We start from the raw sequence: 19,288 nt of genomic DNA, 5'->3' as shown, positions 1-19,288 counted from the left end.
GAGAGAGAGGGAGAGAGAGAGACAGCTTTGATATGGCTGTCATAACAGTCAAACATGTGGCTGAAACATTTTCAATAACACAAAATTTGCCGTGTTCGTTCACCGAACTGTCCAAATAAAAAATCAACTGCGTAGGAGACGGAAGCGACGATCAGTTGGAAAAAAAACAATTGCAAAAAAATAGAAAAAGGAAAAACCACACGGGGACAGTTCAGACTGCAAGTATAGGAATTTTCAACCACGCAGCTAGAATGAACCAATTGACGCACCAAGAACAACAATAGCGACAACAACATTATCAACAACAATAGCAATATCAATTGATCTTGCATAAGTCGGGAAGTCGAACAGCGCTAGCCAGGATCAGGATCAGAGTGAAAATCTGAATCTGGATCGGAATCGAAATCGAAATCGGTAACAACATATACGAACGAAAAGTACCCAGACGAAGATGCTGTTCATGGACGCGCTATTCAACAGCTTGTTGGTGGTCAGCTCCGGCTATGCAATGTACACGCTGCATCCATTGCAGACGCCCTATGGTTACGCGGCGGCGGCGTTGAGTCTGGTCCATGGGCTGCTGGGCGTGGTGCGGGCGGCGAACAATGATGACGATGAGTGCAATCGATTGCGTCAGATAACTTCTGGTATTATGGAGCTAGTGCCGCTGCCATTGACCAACATTGAGCTCTACTTGAAGTCCTCGAGCCCGCACTTGGCCATGGCGCACGGCTGCTTCTTGGTGCCGCTCACCTTCGATGTGGTGGCCAAGTGGCGCGACGTCGAGGACAATTCAACGATGACACTTAAGGATCTGACGCTGCTTGGCAATGTGGTGTCGCTGCTATTCCTGGGCGTCAATCAGTCCAGTAATATCTATGGGGGGATGGCGGCCATCGCCTTCGGAGCGCGCTACGGATCCGTCATGTTCGACTATTACTGGGAGGGCCTCGGAGTCCAGGTCAATTTACTGGCCAACTCCGCCTTCATTATGCTAATGGCCATGACGCTGACGGCCAAATCCTAAACAACTTACCCAACCTAACCACCAACTGATGAGCAGCATCATTTGATCTTTTGTTTCGCCCGGCTCAAGGCTAACGCGTGCGGTTCATTGGCTCAACAACGGCTCAAGCGACGGCAGCGACGGCGGCGGCTCAATAAACTTGCAATTAATGTTGGCAAATTAAAATGCACAAAAATAAACATTAATTGTTTTGTCAAAAAATTAAGTGTTTTCTTCCCTTCCTTCTTTCAGCCCTCGCACCCGCTCTTTCTCAGGGCGGCGGCTACAGAGACAGCCGGCAACAATTTAAGGCAAATTTATAGCAAATGATGAGCCATTGAGCAGGAATAGCCAATGCCGAAGCGAACCGGTTCTGAACCAGTTCAGAGCCAGACAAACTGACAAAGTTGGCTTGATCGACGCGTTATCAAGAACATACACATATGGAATTAGCGTCAACTAATGCGAGGCTTCCTATTGCGGAAATATGTAATGATTATCCTAGTCGGCAATTGCCGATTGTTCTAGAATTAATGCTGCACAGCTTCTGGTAATATTTTCTTTATGAGTTGAGTCATATCAATAGATTTGCAGAATGAATTTTAGTGCATATATGATATATGTACATATGTATGTATATTACATATGTTAATATATAAAATATTTGTGTATTTGCCGATCAAATCTTAGTAATATCGGCTTTTTTAATAAAGAGTTTTGGATCGGGCTCTCGTTTTATGAGCATCAATTAGCCATCTTATGCGCAGGCACGCACACGCACACGCACATGGACTCACTCACGCACGCACACACACAGGAGCAGTTTGCCGAAATGCGCTTTCGTTGTCTGCTTTTGGGCGCCGCTAGAGCCGAAAAGCGAACGCCAAGTTGTGAATGGCAAAGGGAACTAGCAGGAACTCGTTGTACTAATGAAACGGCGCCATAAAAAGCGACAAAAAATGAGCAGAAAGGCGCAGCGAGGAGGGCAGGGGCTGGAGCGAACGGCAATAATTTATGCATTTTAATTAATTGGCAGTTGAGTGTGTGTGGATTTTAGGAACGTTTTTATGATGTGCTCAGAGCCATTCAATGCTGCGACTTCGGCTTCGGTGTTGGTGTCGGCTTCGGCATCGCGACGCGTCGGTAATGGCTTCGTATCCTCAACTCCAGTCCCAATCATAGTTGCAGCCAGCCAAGTAATCATGCCGGGTGCGTCTTTGCATATGCATATACATGTGTACATCCATATGTATGTATGCACACACATATGTATGTATACATACGTATGTACATATGTAGCATGTCGACTGCGGCGCTAGCACTACAAACAAATCCATTTTGCTGGTGAGAGACCAACGATGCGTCTGCGACTGCGCTGCGACAACGTTAACGGCAGAGGAAATATCGCATCGGCAAGATAACAAAAAATTAAAGCTAGCGAAAGAGAAACCGCAAAAGCATTTCAAAAATGCTTAACAAAGAAGGTAAAAGAACAAAAAAGGAAAAGAGCGAGAAAGGAAGAAGTCACCATATTCATATATATTGTATATGTGTGTGTGTGTGTTTATACAAATTCAACGCAAACGAAAACAAAATAAACAAGTAAGAAAGCTCCAGTCGAGACTGCTCGACTAGGAGATACCCTGAACCCTCCAAGCTGATATTCTAATCATTCTGCACTTCTTTTATGCACACATACATACACATGCATCCACACGCACGCATAAGCCTGCGCTCTGCTAACTGCGCAGTAAGCAGCGACTGCGCTTGGGCTGCGCTGCAGTGTGGGCAATATTATGAGAATTTATTTGTTAAATAATTTCTTTTGCAGACATACGATCTTAATGAAACTTTTAGAGCGTAATCATATGGTGAATATGTGTGTATATTCCAAAGCCCAAGTCTCTAGTATTTGAAATACGCTTTTTACAAAAGTGAGGGTGAGGGGGTGAATTTAAGGGTGGGGGGTAAATTTTAACAAAAACCGAAATTGTATAAATTGCATATAAGCATACATTAAAAATTTGGAGACTCTAGCAAAAAGGGTGTAGAAGATATAATTTTATAACTGGTTTTCGATAAGGTTTTTTATCGATAAAAAAGATCGGGATGAGTTATCGATTTTTAATGATAAACTTGATATGCGCGCTGTAATTACGGACATTTTAAAAAAAATTTGAAGTCTCTAGCTCTTATATCTTCTGAAATCGACGCGTTCATACATACGGACGGACGGACGGACGGACAGACAGACGGACAGGGCCAAATCAACTCAGCTCGTCGCCCTGATCAAGAATATATATACTTTGTGGGGTCTGCCACGCCTCCTTCTGCCTGTTACATACTTTTAACAAAACCATTATACCCTGATTTCCCATTGAAAATGGGTTCAGGGTATAACAAGTAAGAAAGCTCTAGTCGAGACTGCTCGACTACGAGATCCCCTGAACCCTTGGAGCAATAGATATTTCAATAATTTTTCGCGTCTTTCAGCTTACATAAGAAACACGACACGAACTGCGAAGTGCGACACACATACACTCACACATGCATACACACACTAACGCACACACAGGCACACATACACACACACGCATACAGACACACATACACACACACACACGCATACACACACAAACGCATACACACACACACATACACACACACATACACAAACACATACACACACATACACACACAAGCACCCACGCATAAACACGCATGGGCTGCAGTGTGCGCTTACTACGAGAACTTAATTGTTTAATAACTTTTTTTATGGACGTACGATCTTCATGAAACTTTCAGATTATGATTATAACAAGAATATGCATGTAATTGCCAAAGCACAAGTCTCTAGTATTTGAAATACGCTTTTTACAAAAGTGATGGTGAGGGGTTGAATTTAGAGGTGGGGGTGAATTTTAACAAAAACCGGAAATGTATAAATTGCATATAAGCATACATTAAAACTCTAGCAATGAAGGTGTAGAAGATATAATTTTATAACTGGTTTTCGATAAGGTTTTTTATCGATAAAAAAAGATCGGGATGAGTTATCGATTTTTAATGATAAACTTGATATGCGCGCTGTAATTACGAACATTTTACAAAAAATTTGAAGTCTCTAGCTCTTATATCTTCGGAAATCGACGCGTTCAAACATTCGGACAGACGGACAGACAGACAGACGGACAGGGCCAAATCAACTCAGCTCGTCACCCTGATCAGGAATATATATACTTTGTGGGGTCTGCCACGCCTCCTTCTGCCTGTTACATACATTTCAACAAAACCATTATACCCTGATTTCCCATTGAAAATGGGTTCAGGGTATAAAAACGAACAGAAGACAACAACTAAAAGCGAACGCGCGCAAACTGCAAGCCAATGCGCCGCCGCAGACGCTACTCGCGTATGTATGTGTGCGTGCCTTCCCAAGTTCAAAAACCGGCAATGTACACTTACAAACTCACACACATACGTCCATATGAATGCATGTACATTTGAGTAAACATACTGTGAGTCAATCGCAGTTTGCCGTTGCCCCGGCAGAGGCTGAGTCTTACTCGCAGTGGCAGTCGGTTAAAAACGCCGGCCGGCATTGTCGTTTGTTTTTTTTTTTTTTTTTTTTTAGACGACCAATAACAAAATAATAAAATGAAAAGCAACAAGTAAGAAAGCTCAGGCCAGACTGCTCGACTACGAAATCCCCTGGACCCTTTGAGCAACTGATATTTCAATAATTATTCGCTTATTTTCTGCTTATAAAAGAAGCTCAAACACACAATGGGAAATATAATTTGATAACCTATTATCGATAAGGTTTTTAATCGATAAAAATAACGGGATACGTTATCAATTTTTGGGGATAAACTGAATATCCGCGTTATATACATATAGGGACTTTGAAAAACAAATTTTAAATCCTTAGGCCTTAAGTCTTTTGAGATCTTTCAGCAAAACCATTATACCCGGATTTCCCATTTTCAATGGGATCAGGGTATAAAAAGCGAAAATAAACGAGCAGCAGCCACAAGCAAAAAATAAGAGCAACAATGAATAGTAGAAGGCGTGACAGAGAAACGGACGGACGGCGATGACGCGTCACATACAGTGCTGCCAATTTTGGAAAGGCTAGAAAGGTGACCACAAAAACTCAATAGTGATTGGAAGGCAATTTCGCAGATTTATTTTAAATATGCATATAGTATACATAAATGTGTATTCGTAAATTCATTGCAATTTATATGTTTAATTTAATTTTATAATTTTATTAGATAAATTTTAAGTAGATAATTTTGTAATTTGCATACATCCTGATCTGACGGGAAAAAAGCTGAAGTGGCATCAGTGGTGACATATGCATAGCGTCAGACGCTTGACGAACACTGCAAAGCGCACTGGCACGAATACGGCTAATGAATGCGAAGTGGAACATACAATAAGAAATGAGGCTAATTTTATGAAGGCGACGATTAAGTACCCTATGCAGTGAATTTCAACAGCTAAGAGTTATTTAGATGCATACAAGTATGTACATAGCTACATTGGGTCGTTTATATATTTTAGATATATTATACATATGTATACTATGTTATGTACATATATGTATGTTTGTATATACACAGATAATATATGGCTCGCAGAAGTAATGCAAAATTCATAGTGCTGGTTCAACAAAAGAGTGTGCGAAAGCAAACGCTTACAATGGCACATTGGGCCAGCGAGCCGATTTTTCGACGAAAATTCAAGTTTTAAAGCTTCTTTGGTACATATGATAGTGTCGATACAAATAAAAATATATCCAAGTTTCAGACCGAACTGATTACGCCTTCCCTAGCCGCCCACATGAGATTGGTTTCCTCTTATTGATACTTGTACGGTAATTAATAATTAATACGGTAATTATTAAATTCAACAAATGTTTTTAATTAATTTTTTAACACTTAGCCTTAATATTAATTGATTAAAAAATAACAATGCATTCAAAATGACAATAAGTATTTTACATTTAAAAATGTTCCTAAAAGTCATCTTCTTCTGTTCGATGGGTGGTCGTCCAACTGGTCTTGATGTTGACGGCTTTGGATTTGAAGACAACAATGAACTTACTGCCATATTGGACAAAAGCAATTTGGTATGTCTGGTCTTAAATCTTTCTAACTTTGGTGTTGGTTTCATCCTTTTTCTCCGTGCTTAAGTCGAATTCCTTCAATTCATCATAAATCCAACTCGAAACGGCAGATGCGCGAAGTTTGTTTTGTATGTAAATCTCAAGCAGTTGCTCATTGGCGAATTTAATCACAGCTACAATATTAGGGATATATACACATCGGGGCAAAATGGCGCAAACATTTTTTTTTACATTAGTTTATAATATAAATATATATATATATATAAACTTTATATACACTTTGCACTATAATGACACATAATTACTTTTTGGCACAACTTGGCACAAAATAAGTTATAATCCACAGTAGACGGGTTAACAGGTTAGCTTTTTCCTACTTTCGGACAGCTCAAATAAATGCACACAAAAAATACATTAACACGAAAAAAATTTTGTTTAATACAAATATTTTACATACCCTGAACTTTCTTTTCCATAATTTTAGTGAAAATAGCTAAAACCACGATAATTTTCACGCTAGGAAATAGCCAAAATATCACGAATGCATCAGAACAATTAAAATCTTTTGATTCATTTTAGTCAAAGTAGATCCTATTTAGTTTTTTTATACCCTGAACCTATTTTCAATGGGAAATCAGGGTATAATGGTTTTGTTGAAATGTATGTAACAGGGAGAATGAGGCGTGGCAGACCCCACAAAGTATATATATTCCTGATCAGGGTGACGAGCTGAGTTGATTTGGCCCTGTCCGTCTGTCTGTCTGTCCGTCCGTCTGTCCGTATGTTTGAACGCGTCGATTTCAGAAGATATAAGAGCTAGAGACTTCAAATTTTTTAAAATGTCCGTAATTACAGCGCGGATATCAAGTTTATCATTAAAAATCGATAACTCATCCCGATCTTTTTTTATCGATAAAAAACCTTATCGAAAACCAGTTATAAAATTATATCTTCTACACCTTTACTGCTAGAGTCTCCAAATTTTTAATGTATGCTTATATGCAATTTATACATTTTCGGTTTTTGTTAAAATTCAACCCCACCTCTAAATTCACCCCCTCACCCTCACTTTTGTAAAAAGCGTATTTCAAATACTAGAGACTTGTGCTTTGGCAATTACATGCATATCCATGTTATAATCATAATCTGAAAGTTTCATGAAGATCGTACGTCCACAAAAAAGTTATTAAAAAAAGTTATTAAACAATTAAGTTCTCATAGTAAGTGCACACTGCAGCCCATGCGTGTTTATGCTTGTGTGTGTATATGTATGTAAATGTTTGTGTATGTGTTTGTGTATGTGTGTGTGTGTGTGTATGCGTTTGTGTGTGTATGTGTGTGTGTGTTTGTGTGTCTGTATGCGTGTGTGTGTACGTATGCCTGTGTGTGCGTACGTGCGTGTGTGTGTGTGTGCGTGTTTCTTGTGTAAGCTGAAAGACGCGAAAAATTATTGAAATATCTATTGCTCCAAGGGTTCAGGGGATCTCGTAGTCGAGCAGTCTCGACTAGAGCTTTCTTACTTGTTTTAATTAAAATAGGTTTACTTTCTATAAAAAATTTGAATTTGCGTCGAAAAATCCGCTTGATAGCCCAATGTGCAATCCAAGAACGACGCAGCTACATAGGCAAAGCAATTTTAAGTATACATACATACATACATACCTATGCATATATCCATTGACGCATACGTTTGCTTCTGTGGATGTATGTATGTATGCATATTCATTTGTGTGCATACGCATACATATGTATCTGCGTGTTGTGCTTCCTTGCGCGCCATTCAGAAAGCTTTGCGTTTTGAATCGATTTTTGCAGCGCCAGGCTGCGCCCGCGCTGCGTTTTGTTGCGGTTTGTTGTTGTACGTGATTTGTTTACGAATCTTAACAAAATTCTTGTGTACACAAATGCCTTAAATTACCGCGAAAGGCGTTATTCGTTTACATACGTATTTTGTAGACATAAATAATGAAAAAGAAATCACAGTTTTTGCAATTGTTGTTGGTATTGTTATCGTGTTTACTCTTCATCTTGTTGTTATTGCATGCCTCCAAAATCAATAATGGCGCATCGGCTGTGCATGACGATCAATGCAGCCACAGAAAGCTGTCAATAACACGTTTTCGATGTTGTCCATATTATAAATACAATATGTACGCATATGTACATATGTATGTATACTAACAGTGCAATTTCATTAGCACGAACCAAAATCTTACAATCTGATATTCATCTGAAGTTTCAACATCATTTTAATTTTAATAAGTACTTAAAAAACATGTAGAATATCTGCGAATATGTACATACATACACGTGTAATTGTACGATAATTACATATTACTCAAAAAATTTTATTAAACATCTTTCTATGAGTGTCAATGTTAAGCGTTGTAGTCAAGTTCAAGCTAGGCAACTTCAACTGTATTGCCTATGTACATACATACATATGTATGAATGAATGTACATACAATATGTATAATTATGTATGTACATACTTACATGCATAAAACTGTTTGGTTGGCGGACTGAGTCACAACTACAGTTGTACACATGCATTTATGTATGTACATATGTATGTATGTACATACATATGTGTATGTATGTACATATGTGTAGTTCCATTTGGCGTGGGAGCCTATACTATGAGTGGAGAACAGTGCGACGGCTGCAGTGCACTGTAGCTTAAGCGCAGTCCCTGCTAACTGCGCAGTTAGCAGAGTACTTACTAACTTGTGCGTATGGGTGCATGCCTTTTTATACCCTGAACCCATTGAAAATGGGAAATCAGGGTATAATGGTTTTGTGAAAAAGTATGTAACGGGTAGAAGGAGGCGTGGCAGACCCCACAAAGTATATATATTCTTGATCAGCGCGACGAGCTGAGTTGATATAGCCCTGTCCGTCTGTCCGTCCGTCCGTCCGTCCGTCCGTATGAGTGCGTCGATCTCAAAAGTTATAAGAGCTAGAGAGCTGAAATTTGGCATGCATACTCGTGAGTACCATACGCAGTACGAGTTTGCATTATTTTTTCGATAAATCGCCCGATAACTTTTTTATCGAGAATAATCGAAAAATTGATTTTGTTTTTTTAGCCTAATTTGAACACTTCTAGACCTGGAGACTTCAGATTTACCGTATATATACATTTGATGAATACGAAATAACATATTTCAAGTAGTAAAGACTTGCTGCTTTGGAATCTTCATTCATTTAAATATTATAATTACGTTCTGAAAGTTTCATTAAGATAGTCCGTCTAGCGCTGTCGCTTCTTACTACGCACTGCGCAGTTAGCAGAGCGCGTGCTTTTGCGTGCTTGTGGATGCATGTGTATGTACATATGTATGTGTAAGTTATAAGAATATCAGCTGGCTATTTTGCAAACCATTAACAAATATGGATTTTATAGATGCCTTAATTTGCTGCAGCTGCTGATAGAATTATAGAATTACAGAATAGAATTATAGAAAAAGTTACCAGTAATTCAAATATCCAAATTTGAACCTTCTAGCTCTTAAACTGTAGCAGGTATAAACTTTTGCTGTTTTACACGCCCCCTGTGGGCGCATATATATCCCGAGTATATATATCAAATTTCAGGTCTCTAGCATCAAAGTGCCCTGGGCGTAGACATATATTTTTTTCATCAATCTATATAGAATCGTAGCATTAGCTCGCGTTCAAAATTTCAGCGTTATAGCTTTAAAACTCTAGGCGATACACTTTAATCGGATTTGACACGCCCCATAGGATGTAGATATGTCCGCCTTTTAGTTCATCAACTAATATGATTTCTGGTATATCACAAAGTGCATTTTTCACGCCCCTAGAGGGCAGATTTTGATAATAAATTGCGTTCATGCCAACAGACAGCCAAACGGACAGACAGAAAAAAACCAGTATACTCCTTTCACTTTCGTGAATGAATGATTCCAAGTAAGAAAGGTCTAGTAATGACTGCTCGACTACGAGATCCCCGGAAGTCTTTGAACAACTCATATTTCAATAATTGAAATACGCCTTTTAAAAATTAAAAGGTGACGGGTTGGATATAAGGGTGAGAGGTGAGTTATCAAAAATCGAAATTCTATAAAGTATATATGAATCCCGTCCGTCCGTCCGTCTCCAAAAAACGATAGATACTACCGATATTTTGTTATCGATTAAAAACGTATCGAAAACTAGTTATTAAATTATGTCTCCTACACCTTTGAAGCTACAGCCTCCAAACTTTAAATATATGTATATGTATTTTATATAATTTCGTTTTTTGTTGTAATTTAAATTTCAAATACTAGAGACGTGTGCTTTGCATGCATGCATTTCACGATCTACAAGTTTCATAGAGACAGTCCATCACCAAGAAAAGTTATTAAATAATTAATTTCTCATAGCAAGCCCACACTGCAGTCCATGCGTGATTATACGACGCGAATAAATATCAATTCTTAGAAGGGTTCAGGGGACTTCGTAGTCAAGCAGTCTCGACTTTAGCTTTCTTACTTGTTTTCAATAATGTTTTTAATCGATAAAGTCACTAGACGAGTATTGGATTTTTAAATGCTGCAGCTAGACGACGCGAACTTTTCGTATGAAAGGGAGTGTAGCGCAGTATGTAGAATATTTGTTGGGTTAAGCTAGCCTTTAATTAGTTGCATTTTTGACGTACCAGGCATATATACATATACATATGTATGTAGGTAAATCGTGTATATATTTATACGTATAATAAATATATACATATGTTTACATTTGTGTGTATGGCATCCTGATCAAGAAGCTATATACTTTTCGGGCTTCTCTCACGACTCCATCTGCCGGTTACGCACAAGAAACCATATATGTACATACATGTGCACACATACTCATTTGCTTATGCCCTGAATCAGCAATCTCAATTAATTCAGAAAATAATAAATTAAAAGCTATAAGAATTAGTAATGTTAGTAATTTCTGTGATATATTTTTTGTCATTTTATTTTCGACTCTCTTTGGCAATTAATTTGAATGATTGAAACTAATTTTAATATATTATATATAAAAGAAATATTTAATATATAAGCGAACAATTTAACTTTTAGCTAAATGTTGAAAGCCCTGACTTTATACATACATACATGTGTATGTATATATGTTTACCCTGTAAGTCAAATATATTCAATGCCCATTTCTGAGATTCTCATTGTCAGGTTCCTAATTATAATAGATAATAGCATTGTGTGACAACCAGGCTGAGTATCTAAAGTTTTGCTAATTATCATTAAAGACATATGTACATACATATAGGTTTATATGTGTATACATTGGTGTATGTGTAGTAAGTGTTGCCAAAATACATGCATTCATATGTATGTATGATGTATATACAACACTTGCATTCATCACTCACAAGGGGCAGAGTGTGGTTGGACTGGCGGCTACTAGGTGAGGGGTGCCAGTTGTCAAGAAGTGGGGTCAATGTGCCCGACATCGGCCTCAGCCCCAGCCTCAGCCCCAGCCCCAGCCCTATCCAAGCCAGGCTACAATTTCAATTAGCATAAGCTATAAGTCCAGTCAGGCAATAAGAACTTGTTAATTGTGGCTGAGGCGGTTTGGCCAAACATTTCCGCGGCTAGGGAGTCATTATGAGTGGCATGTTAACGAGCAGATGCTCACATGCTATTTAGAAATATGCATACACATATAATACCATACACACATACATATTAATGTATGTTAATATGTATATGCTCAATATATGTACTATATGGTCGCAGATATCTTTTATGGCCGGAATGCAATGTGTTGGCAAACAAGGAAGTCGAATTTTTTGAAGCAAGCCGAAACAAACTGGAACTGCGATATAGAAACGGTTTGTTGTTGGAACGATTGAGGCGAAACCAAATACTGAACGCTATACGCTACATACGAAACACGAAACATGAAACTATAAAGGAAACTGCTAAATTAGTGCGAACCATTTGCATTGATTAGTTTAATTCATATTTGAATGTTTATTTGATTTGCCGCATGTAGAATTAGCATACCAGACATCAAGCTCGAGCTTGACTTAGACAACCAGATCGAAGATTGTAGCATTATTTCGGGCCTGATCACCTGTGCCCTATGCTGCGCGCGATTCACCTGCGGCCGGTCACCTGTTTGTATCTGTGCGCCCGCTGCCGCTCCGCTGGCACCTGCTCGGTGCTCTATTCATTAAATGATCCACTAAGCATATGCATGAAAGTCGCACGGGCCAACGACGGCGCCATTAGCTGGTCAGAGACAGTTAGAAAACAAGTTTGGAAGCTGGGCTCTTGATATCATCAGTTGAGATGATGCCATATTCAAGCAGTTGCCGGCTACGAAATGACAATAAATATTACGGATTTTTTCTCGTTTTTCGGCAACCCATAAAATGTTCTCTCGCCCATCTATGTATGTGCTAAATGAGTCTACGAGTAAAATATCACAATCCACAAAAATATAAATAAATAAATAACAAAATCCAACAAAAAGAATACATAGAATAAAATGATAATAATAATCGTTATGGGCATACGAAGCTAAATTTAAATTAAAAAAAAAAAAAAAACGAATTAATTAAATTAGTTAAATCGCCATGAGTGTCACATTAAAATTTTTGTTTTACTTTTGCTCAAACTAGTTTCGGATCTGAAATATTCATATAGATATATAATAAAACGCAGATTCCACGAGACGAGCCTCTGGAAACGAACAAGAAGAGATATAGAAAAAAATTGTTACACCTGTAGCAAATATCTATGTATATATATGTCTAGTATCGTTTATAACATATTACAGTTTTACAATCTGAAGTGATCGACTAGAATATACCCTCTATGAATTATTTCCATGCGGAAACTGACAGTATATATGCATATATACATAAACTGTTGTTCATAACTCGATCAATTGGTTAGCTATCGAAGAGCATTATTTGAGCATACAATTATACCATCCTCTTTTAGTTTCGCCAATTTTTTAATTAAGGAGCTATTACATACAATATCCACTCCTTTTGGAGATATATAAATAGAAATAAAAAATCCCCGATCAAGTTGCCTTTCATATTTTGTCAGATATCAGGCACGTGTGAGCAGTTCTGCAATAATTCCACTTAATGTCAATAATGCCACAAAATGATTTTAATGTTGATAAATAATGATTAATTAATAATGAAGCAGAAATGGCAACAGAAGTTCTATTGTTAAAGAGTATATTATCGGTATCTATATGGACGTATTAGTATTTCTGTTTCGTCACATTTGAACGCATTTGAGAGACGTTCCAACCTAACGATATGAGAACGCCCCACGGATCGGGCAGGGGCCTGGCAAAAGCATTGAAAAGCATTTTCAATATTTTCCGTTGTCAACCGTAAGTAGGTGAGATGCTGATCAAACAAACTGACAATACGAGCTAAGCATCTCTAGATATATGTATACAATACAATTATACAAATTTTTCCCTAGTCGCGTACTTGTGGGCTCGGTACAGCTCAGTTAAGATGAGCATTATACTGAAATTCAAAACCAAAAATGCCTTAACAGCCGAGCCAAAACAATAAATGTGCGGAGACTTACCTGAAAATTCCAAAGGACAAAAACAAAACAAAACAAACAATAAATAAAAAAAAAAATTAAAGAAAAAAAAACATGGAAGAGCTTTTCATACATTCAATGAAATATATTAAGAAAAAACCCCTTATAGTTATACCTAAAAAAATCAAATAAAGAAAAAGAAAAAGACAAAACCCAAGAAAAAGTGGTTGAACTCTATTAGGAGCCAAAAAGCTTTGTCCCTGAAGCAAGCAGCAACTGCTCTGCCAGCTATTCATTTGTTCGTCTTTCTACCTGGCTACCAAATCCAATCAGAACAAGATACCCAACTTAGATGTCGTCCTTGCCATCCTTGCCATCCTTATTATCAAAGTACAGTAGAGTAGCAACAACTCAAGTTATTTGTTTCGCAACTCAGTGAATTAATTCTGTTGAGTGTTTATGGATATGAGTGGAAGGCACATATCAAAGTATCTAATACAATATATCAGGCGATTCCTACACGATGTCAGAAAATATATCTAGGCTTCCATACTGAATCCATTGAAGATGCGTGATTAAATGATTTTATGACACAGACAAAAAAGGGAGTGACCTATTCCGTCCATATATCTATCAATTGATATACTATATATTACATTGCTCGGTTGAAATGAATACATCCCATTAAAAGTATAATAAGCTATTAGCTAGACTTCAGAGCCAAAGATTATAAATGAAAGGTTTTTGTGTAAATACAAATATTTGATATTTTCTCTCTAAGCTTTGTGGGAACTTCTGAAAAGCAACGTGAAGTACGCTCAATCATTGTAACATGAATTCTCTGTAAAGCTTCAGCTGCATTGCAAATTAGTCCTGTACGACAATGTTTTTTAAACTAACTAATTTAATTATTAATTATGGAGTAGCTAAGTAACTGTAATTTTTTCAAGGAGGTGTTTGATCTTAATAGCGGAGTGTGAATTGCTTTAAAGCTCAGCAAAACTATAGATAGGAAACTGTCTTAAATCGTAAATGGGAAACAAGCCTATGCCTTTAGCAGACAATAAATGTATATATCAATCCGGTTATATTCAGTCAGCTTGGATGGTGAAGATGGAAATCGAAGCAATTTATTTTGAAGCAAAACTTAGCTCGATGGGATAGTAGAGTTGGCTAAGCAACAAGCGTTTCGCTTGCAGACACTTTTTCCAATTACATAGATAAGGAATAATGTTGAAGTAGACGTGAAACGTGATTTTAAGAAATGTGATTCAAGAAAAACCCCTTCAGTTCTTGGACGTTTTTTAGGCACTTGAGTCTTATCGCTCCGATTTGTCAGTGAGTCGAGCGGTCGACCGTTTGGACGGTCGCTGAGGTCGGTAAATCAGCCAATCTGAAATAGACGCCTAAGAAAATATGTATGGTAATAGCCACAAATAAAATTCAATCAAATATTAAATAGTTAACGTTATCAGTGCCTTGGCATCGGGGCCTCGATGTCGGTTCAAATTAAACGAATATTTGATATGGAGGTGTAGAGCTCTCCATTCGATGGTATTACAATTTGTTCACGAAAACAGTTCATTACATTTCCAATAGATAATAACTATACTATAGTCATATTTAGAGTAGCTTCTAATTCATTTAATATTAATATTATTTACTTTCTATATTTAATTAAAGCTATCTCAATCTGATGAGAACGAGTATTTTTAATTCTTGCTTAGTTGAAGTTGAGATTATCGATGTCCAAATGAATTTTTCAATACATGTATATATCAAAAAATTTTTTTAATATCGTAGATTTTTCTATTAAAAATATAAAATAATTAAAATATTCTATGGAATAGAAATAAGTCTAATGAATGGAAAGTACAACAAAAATCTAAGTTCATAAAAAGTCTTGGAATACTATATTAATTTTCATATAAATACATCCCATATCTTTATACGTTTCTATGGTAAATAGATCGAATAAAATGTAGTTCCGGCATACTCACATATGTAGTACATATTATGTACATATCAAATATATATTACTATATCTGGGTATATACTATACTTATCCAGAATTATGACAGAATGCCCCTTAAAAACTGAGCTCTTAAAACTGTCATGACACATTTTGGAACATACTTATATATATTATAGATCAAACGCAAAGAAACTAGTTAACAATATCACATCAAATCATACGTAGTTGAAATACTTTGAAAATATATTCATTCATTATATTTTTCCAATATTAGAAAAATAGCTAATTATAATCCTTAACGAGAGTTAAGAGAAAGAGAGAGAAGAGACTGTATTGTCCCATAGAAGTCTCATTGATTGAAGTTCGTTGACGAGGGTCAATTATGCGCTTCATTTAAATTGTATTCAACACACACTCACACACACAAATGGGCCACCGAATGTGCGACGTAAAATCATAATAATGAAAAGCACAACATGGATCAGACCGAAGGGCTAATTGAATGGGCCAAAAACATAAGGGTGGAAAATTGCTATAGCTACATAAATACAATATATGTACATATATTATATACACAGATGCGTAAGGTAAAGTAGCACCAATACCTAACAGACAAATTTAAGTGGCATTTGTAATCTCAAGGATCTTAAGTAGATGCTTAAAGAATGCGATATTTGTATACTCCCTTAAACTGATTTTAAATTGACAATTGTATTTTTATTTTATTTAGTCATGAGGAAAACTAAGTAAAGTTTGTAACACCATAGTGTTGCCATAGAATATTTTGCCATAACACAAGGGTTGCTAGCGATCCCACCCAAAGGATCTACTGAGAACTACAAGCCTATTGCTCAATTGAAATTAGCGTCGTCATAGCCCAACTCTGATTGAAACACACGAGCACAAATCGAGAGCAAGAGAGAGTAAGAAAGACAGAGAGAGTAGATAAGAATATAGTACATTCTCGTTGAAGCGGCAGAATCAAAGACCCCCGTTTGATAGATGATAGCCCTGAATTCAAGTTGAAGTGTGAGCATATATCAAAGGCTAGACTCTATTAAAAAGCAACCAAATAAATTGAGTCGGAGCCAAGCTCGCATGCAAATGACTTTTGGTGTAGGGCCCTCACGTGCCCGGTGGCCAATTTGGTGCTGAGCATTAACCGAAAATTCTGACACGTAACACTCGAAACATAAAAATTGACAAATCAAATTCCATGCACACACAGACACACGCATAAACACGCACATGTACGCACAGGTGTGGATCAGTTGCGATCGTTGCTAGCCTCCTGATGGCCAAGAAGAGACGCACTCCAATAGTTCGTACGCTTTATGGGTTTTGCGAGTTTCTGAATTGGTTTCATTTCGCAAGAACTCTTCACTGGCCGCACTTGACACTACGTTCTGTTGCCTCCACCAGTTCTTCTTCTTCTTTTGATGGGCTTTGGTCTTGGCAAGCAGCAAATTGTCAACACGTTCGGGCCATCCCGCGGCACAATCATTGTAATAAAAAATTCCCAGAATGTTTAACCAGACTTCTGCGCGGCCCATACTAAAGACCAAACATTAGCATTTCAACCCACCTATTGCGTCATGGCGACAGTGTATGTGTGCGTGTGCCTGGGTGTGTGTGTGAACTACTCGTATGTGCGCTGTGAGCAGTCGCAGTCGCAGCCGCAGTTGCCGCAAGAAAAGTTAAGGAAAACAAGTAAGAAAACTCTAGTCGAGAGTGCTCGACTAGATACTACCCTGAACCAAATTAATAACAAGTAAGAAGGCTCTAGTCGAGACTGCTCGACTAGGAGATACCCTGAACCCTCTAAGCTGATTTTTTAATCATTCTGCATTTTTATGCATACATACATACACATGCATCCATACGCACGCATAAGCCTGCGCTCTGCTAACTGTGCAGTAAGCAGCGACTGCGCTTGGGCTGCGCTGCAGTGTGAACAATACTTTGAGAATTTATTTGTTGAATAATTTCTTTTGTAGACATAAGATCTTAATGAAACTTTCAGAGTGTAATCATATGATGAAAATGTGTGTACTTTCCAAAGCACAAGTCTCTAGTACTTGAAATGCGTTTTTTACAAATTGGGGGAGAAGGGGGCGTGGTATCCAAAATCTGTAAACTACAAAATCTTTGTATCGATTAACTTTATATACAACGTAAATTTGAAGACTCCAGGTTTAAAAGTGTTCAAATTAGGCTAAAAAAAAACAAAATCAATTTTTCGATTATTCTCGATAAAAAAGTTATCGGACGATTTATCGAAAAAATAAAGCAAACTCGTACTGCGTATGGTACTCACGAGTGTGCATGCCGAATTTCAGCTCTCTAGCTCTTATAACTTCTGAGATCGACGCACTCATACGGACGGACGGACGGACAGACGGACAGGGCTATATCGACTCAGCTCGTCGCGCTGATCAAGAATGTATATACTTTGTGGGGTCTGCCACGCCTCCTTCTGCCCGTTACATACTTTTTCACAAAACCATTATACCTTGATTTCCCATTGAAAATGAAATTTGCCACGATAAAGCAAGAAGTTGCCTCTTTGGGGCCAGGTCATTAGCAGTCAATGTCTAGACGTGACGATCACCGACTCGACACCTTTAACCGGCCCCCTAGGCCAGCACCTGCAGACAGCAGGTTGCCCATCCGCACGGATAATCCGCTGAAAGTCAACCGGTTCAGTTGCCCACTGACATTTCAATCAGACTGCATGATGTGTAGATGATGAATGATGGCATATGAATTATATAGTAAAGTGTAAAATCTTCATTGAATGAGTTCATTTAATTTAATCCATTTATTTGTAAAGCTTTGTCTTCCATTTTAAAGTAGATACATATATAAGTTGGTCCAGCTAATCACAAATACATGTGTAATATACAGACATACTTTTATATATTTACATTATAGTTTATTCATTTCATTGGGCCTCCTCATCTGATTGAGTCAGAAATCGAATGATAATTCGGGTGGCTTTGCTTTTTTCCCCTCAGTGTCACTGCGTTCATCCCTTGTTCTGCGTCTGCCTCTGCCGCTGTCGCTGTCACTGTCACTACCTATGCTTCTGCCACTCTGTCTATGGTTTTGCAATGCGCCCTGAAACGCCTCTGCCGCTGCCGCTGTCGTCGTTAACTGAGGCCACCACCGGATTCTATTTATAGCTGAGCGCTGATGCCTTTGTTAAGTCGTTTCGTCTTTTTGTGAGTTCTGGACGAAAGGTACTCGACTGGTTCTATGGTGTAATGGTTAGCACTCTGGACTTTGAATCCAGCGATCCGAGTTCAAATCTCGGTAGAACCTTCAGCGTGTTTTTATACGTCATTCATGGAATCAATTTTTAAATTTTTTATTTATGCAAGGATTGCTTTAACATACTTATTTCTTAAATATATGTGTATTATTTATAGGGTTATTGAAAATATATCAAAATATCAATATATCGAAATTTTTGTATACGACATAAATATTTATATCGCTTTTTTTTTTTGTCTAAATATCGAGTTTTTGCAATATTTTTGACATATTAGAGTGATAAGTAAACCAATCGAAGTGTACAATAATTGAATATGGTGAAAAATTAGTAATTGAATTATTCGGATTTTATGAAT

At 37.6% G+C, this 19,288-nt stretch overlaps 1 protein-coding gene, 1 long non-coding RNA gene and 1 other non-coding gene across 3 annotated transcripts; all 3 read left to right on the top strand.

Moving 5' to 3' along the window:
• LOC108617978 (uncharacterized) lies at positions 1 to 1,228 on the top strand. The gene has a single exon (XM_018013887.2). It carries the CDS (start codon positions 452 to 454, stop codon positions 1,025 to 1,027), a length of 576 nt encoding a protein of 191 aa, XP_017869376.1. The 5' UTR covers positions 1 to 451; the 3' UTR covers positions 1,028 to 1,228.
• A 3,436-nt stretch (positions 1,229 to 4,664) lies between these two features.
• LOC149268145 (uncharacterized) lies at positions 4,665 to 19,045 on the top strand. Its single transcript, XR_016270995.1, has 3 exons — positions 4,665 to 5,536; positions 5,635 to 6,143; positions 18,674 to 19,045. It is a non-coding gene; the product is annotated as an uncharacterized LOC149268145 (long non-coding RNA).
• On the top strand, positions 18,909 to 18,980 carry TRNAQ-UUG (transfer RNA glutamine (anticodon UUG)). Its single transcript has one exon. It is a non-coding gene; the product is annotated as a tRNA-Gln (tRNA).
• Positions 19,046 to 19,288: the final 243 nt, after the last annotated feature.

The sequence above is a fragment of the Drosophila arizonae genome, chromosome X, assembly GCF_054131065.1.
Source record: "Drosophila arizonae isolate 15081-1271.41 chromosome X, UAZ_ARI_1.0, whole genome shotgun sequence".
Lineage (NCBI taxonomy): Eukaryota > Metazoa > Arthropoda > Insecta > Diptera > Drosophilidae > Drosophila > Drosophila arizonae.
The sequence above is the reverse complement of the archived record's forward strand: the minus strand, read 5'-3'. Positions and strand labels throughout refer to the sequence as shown.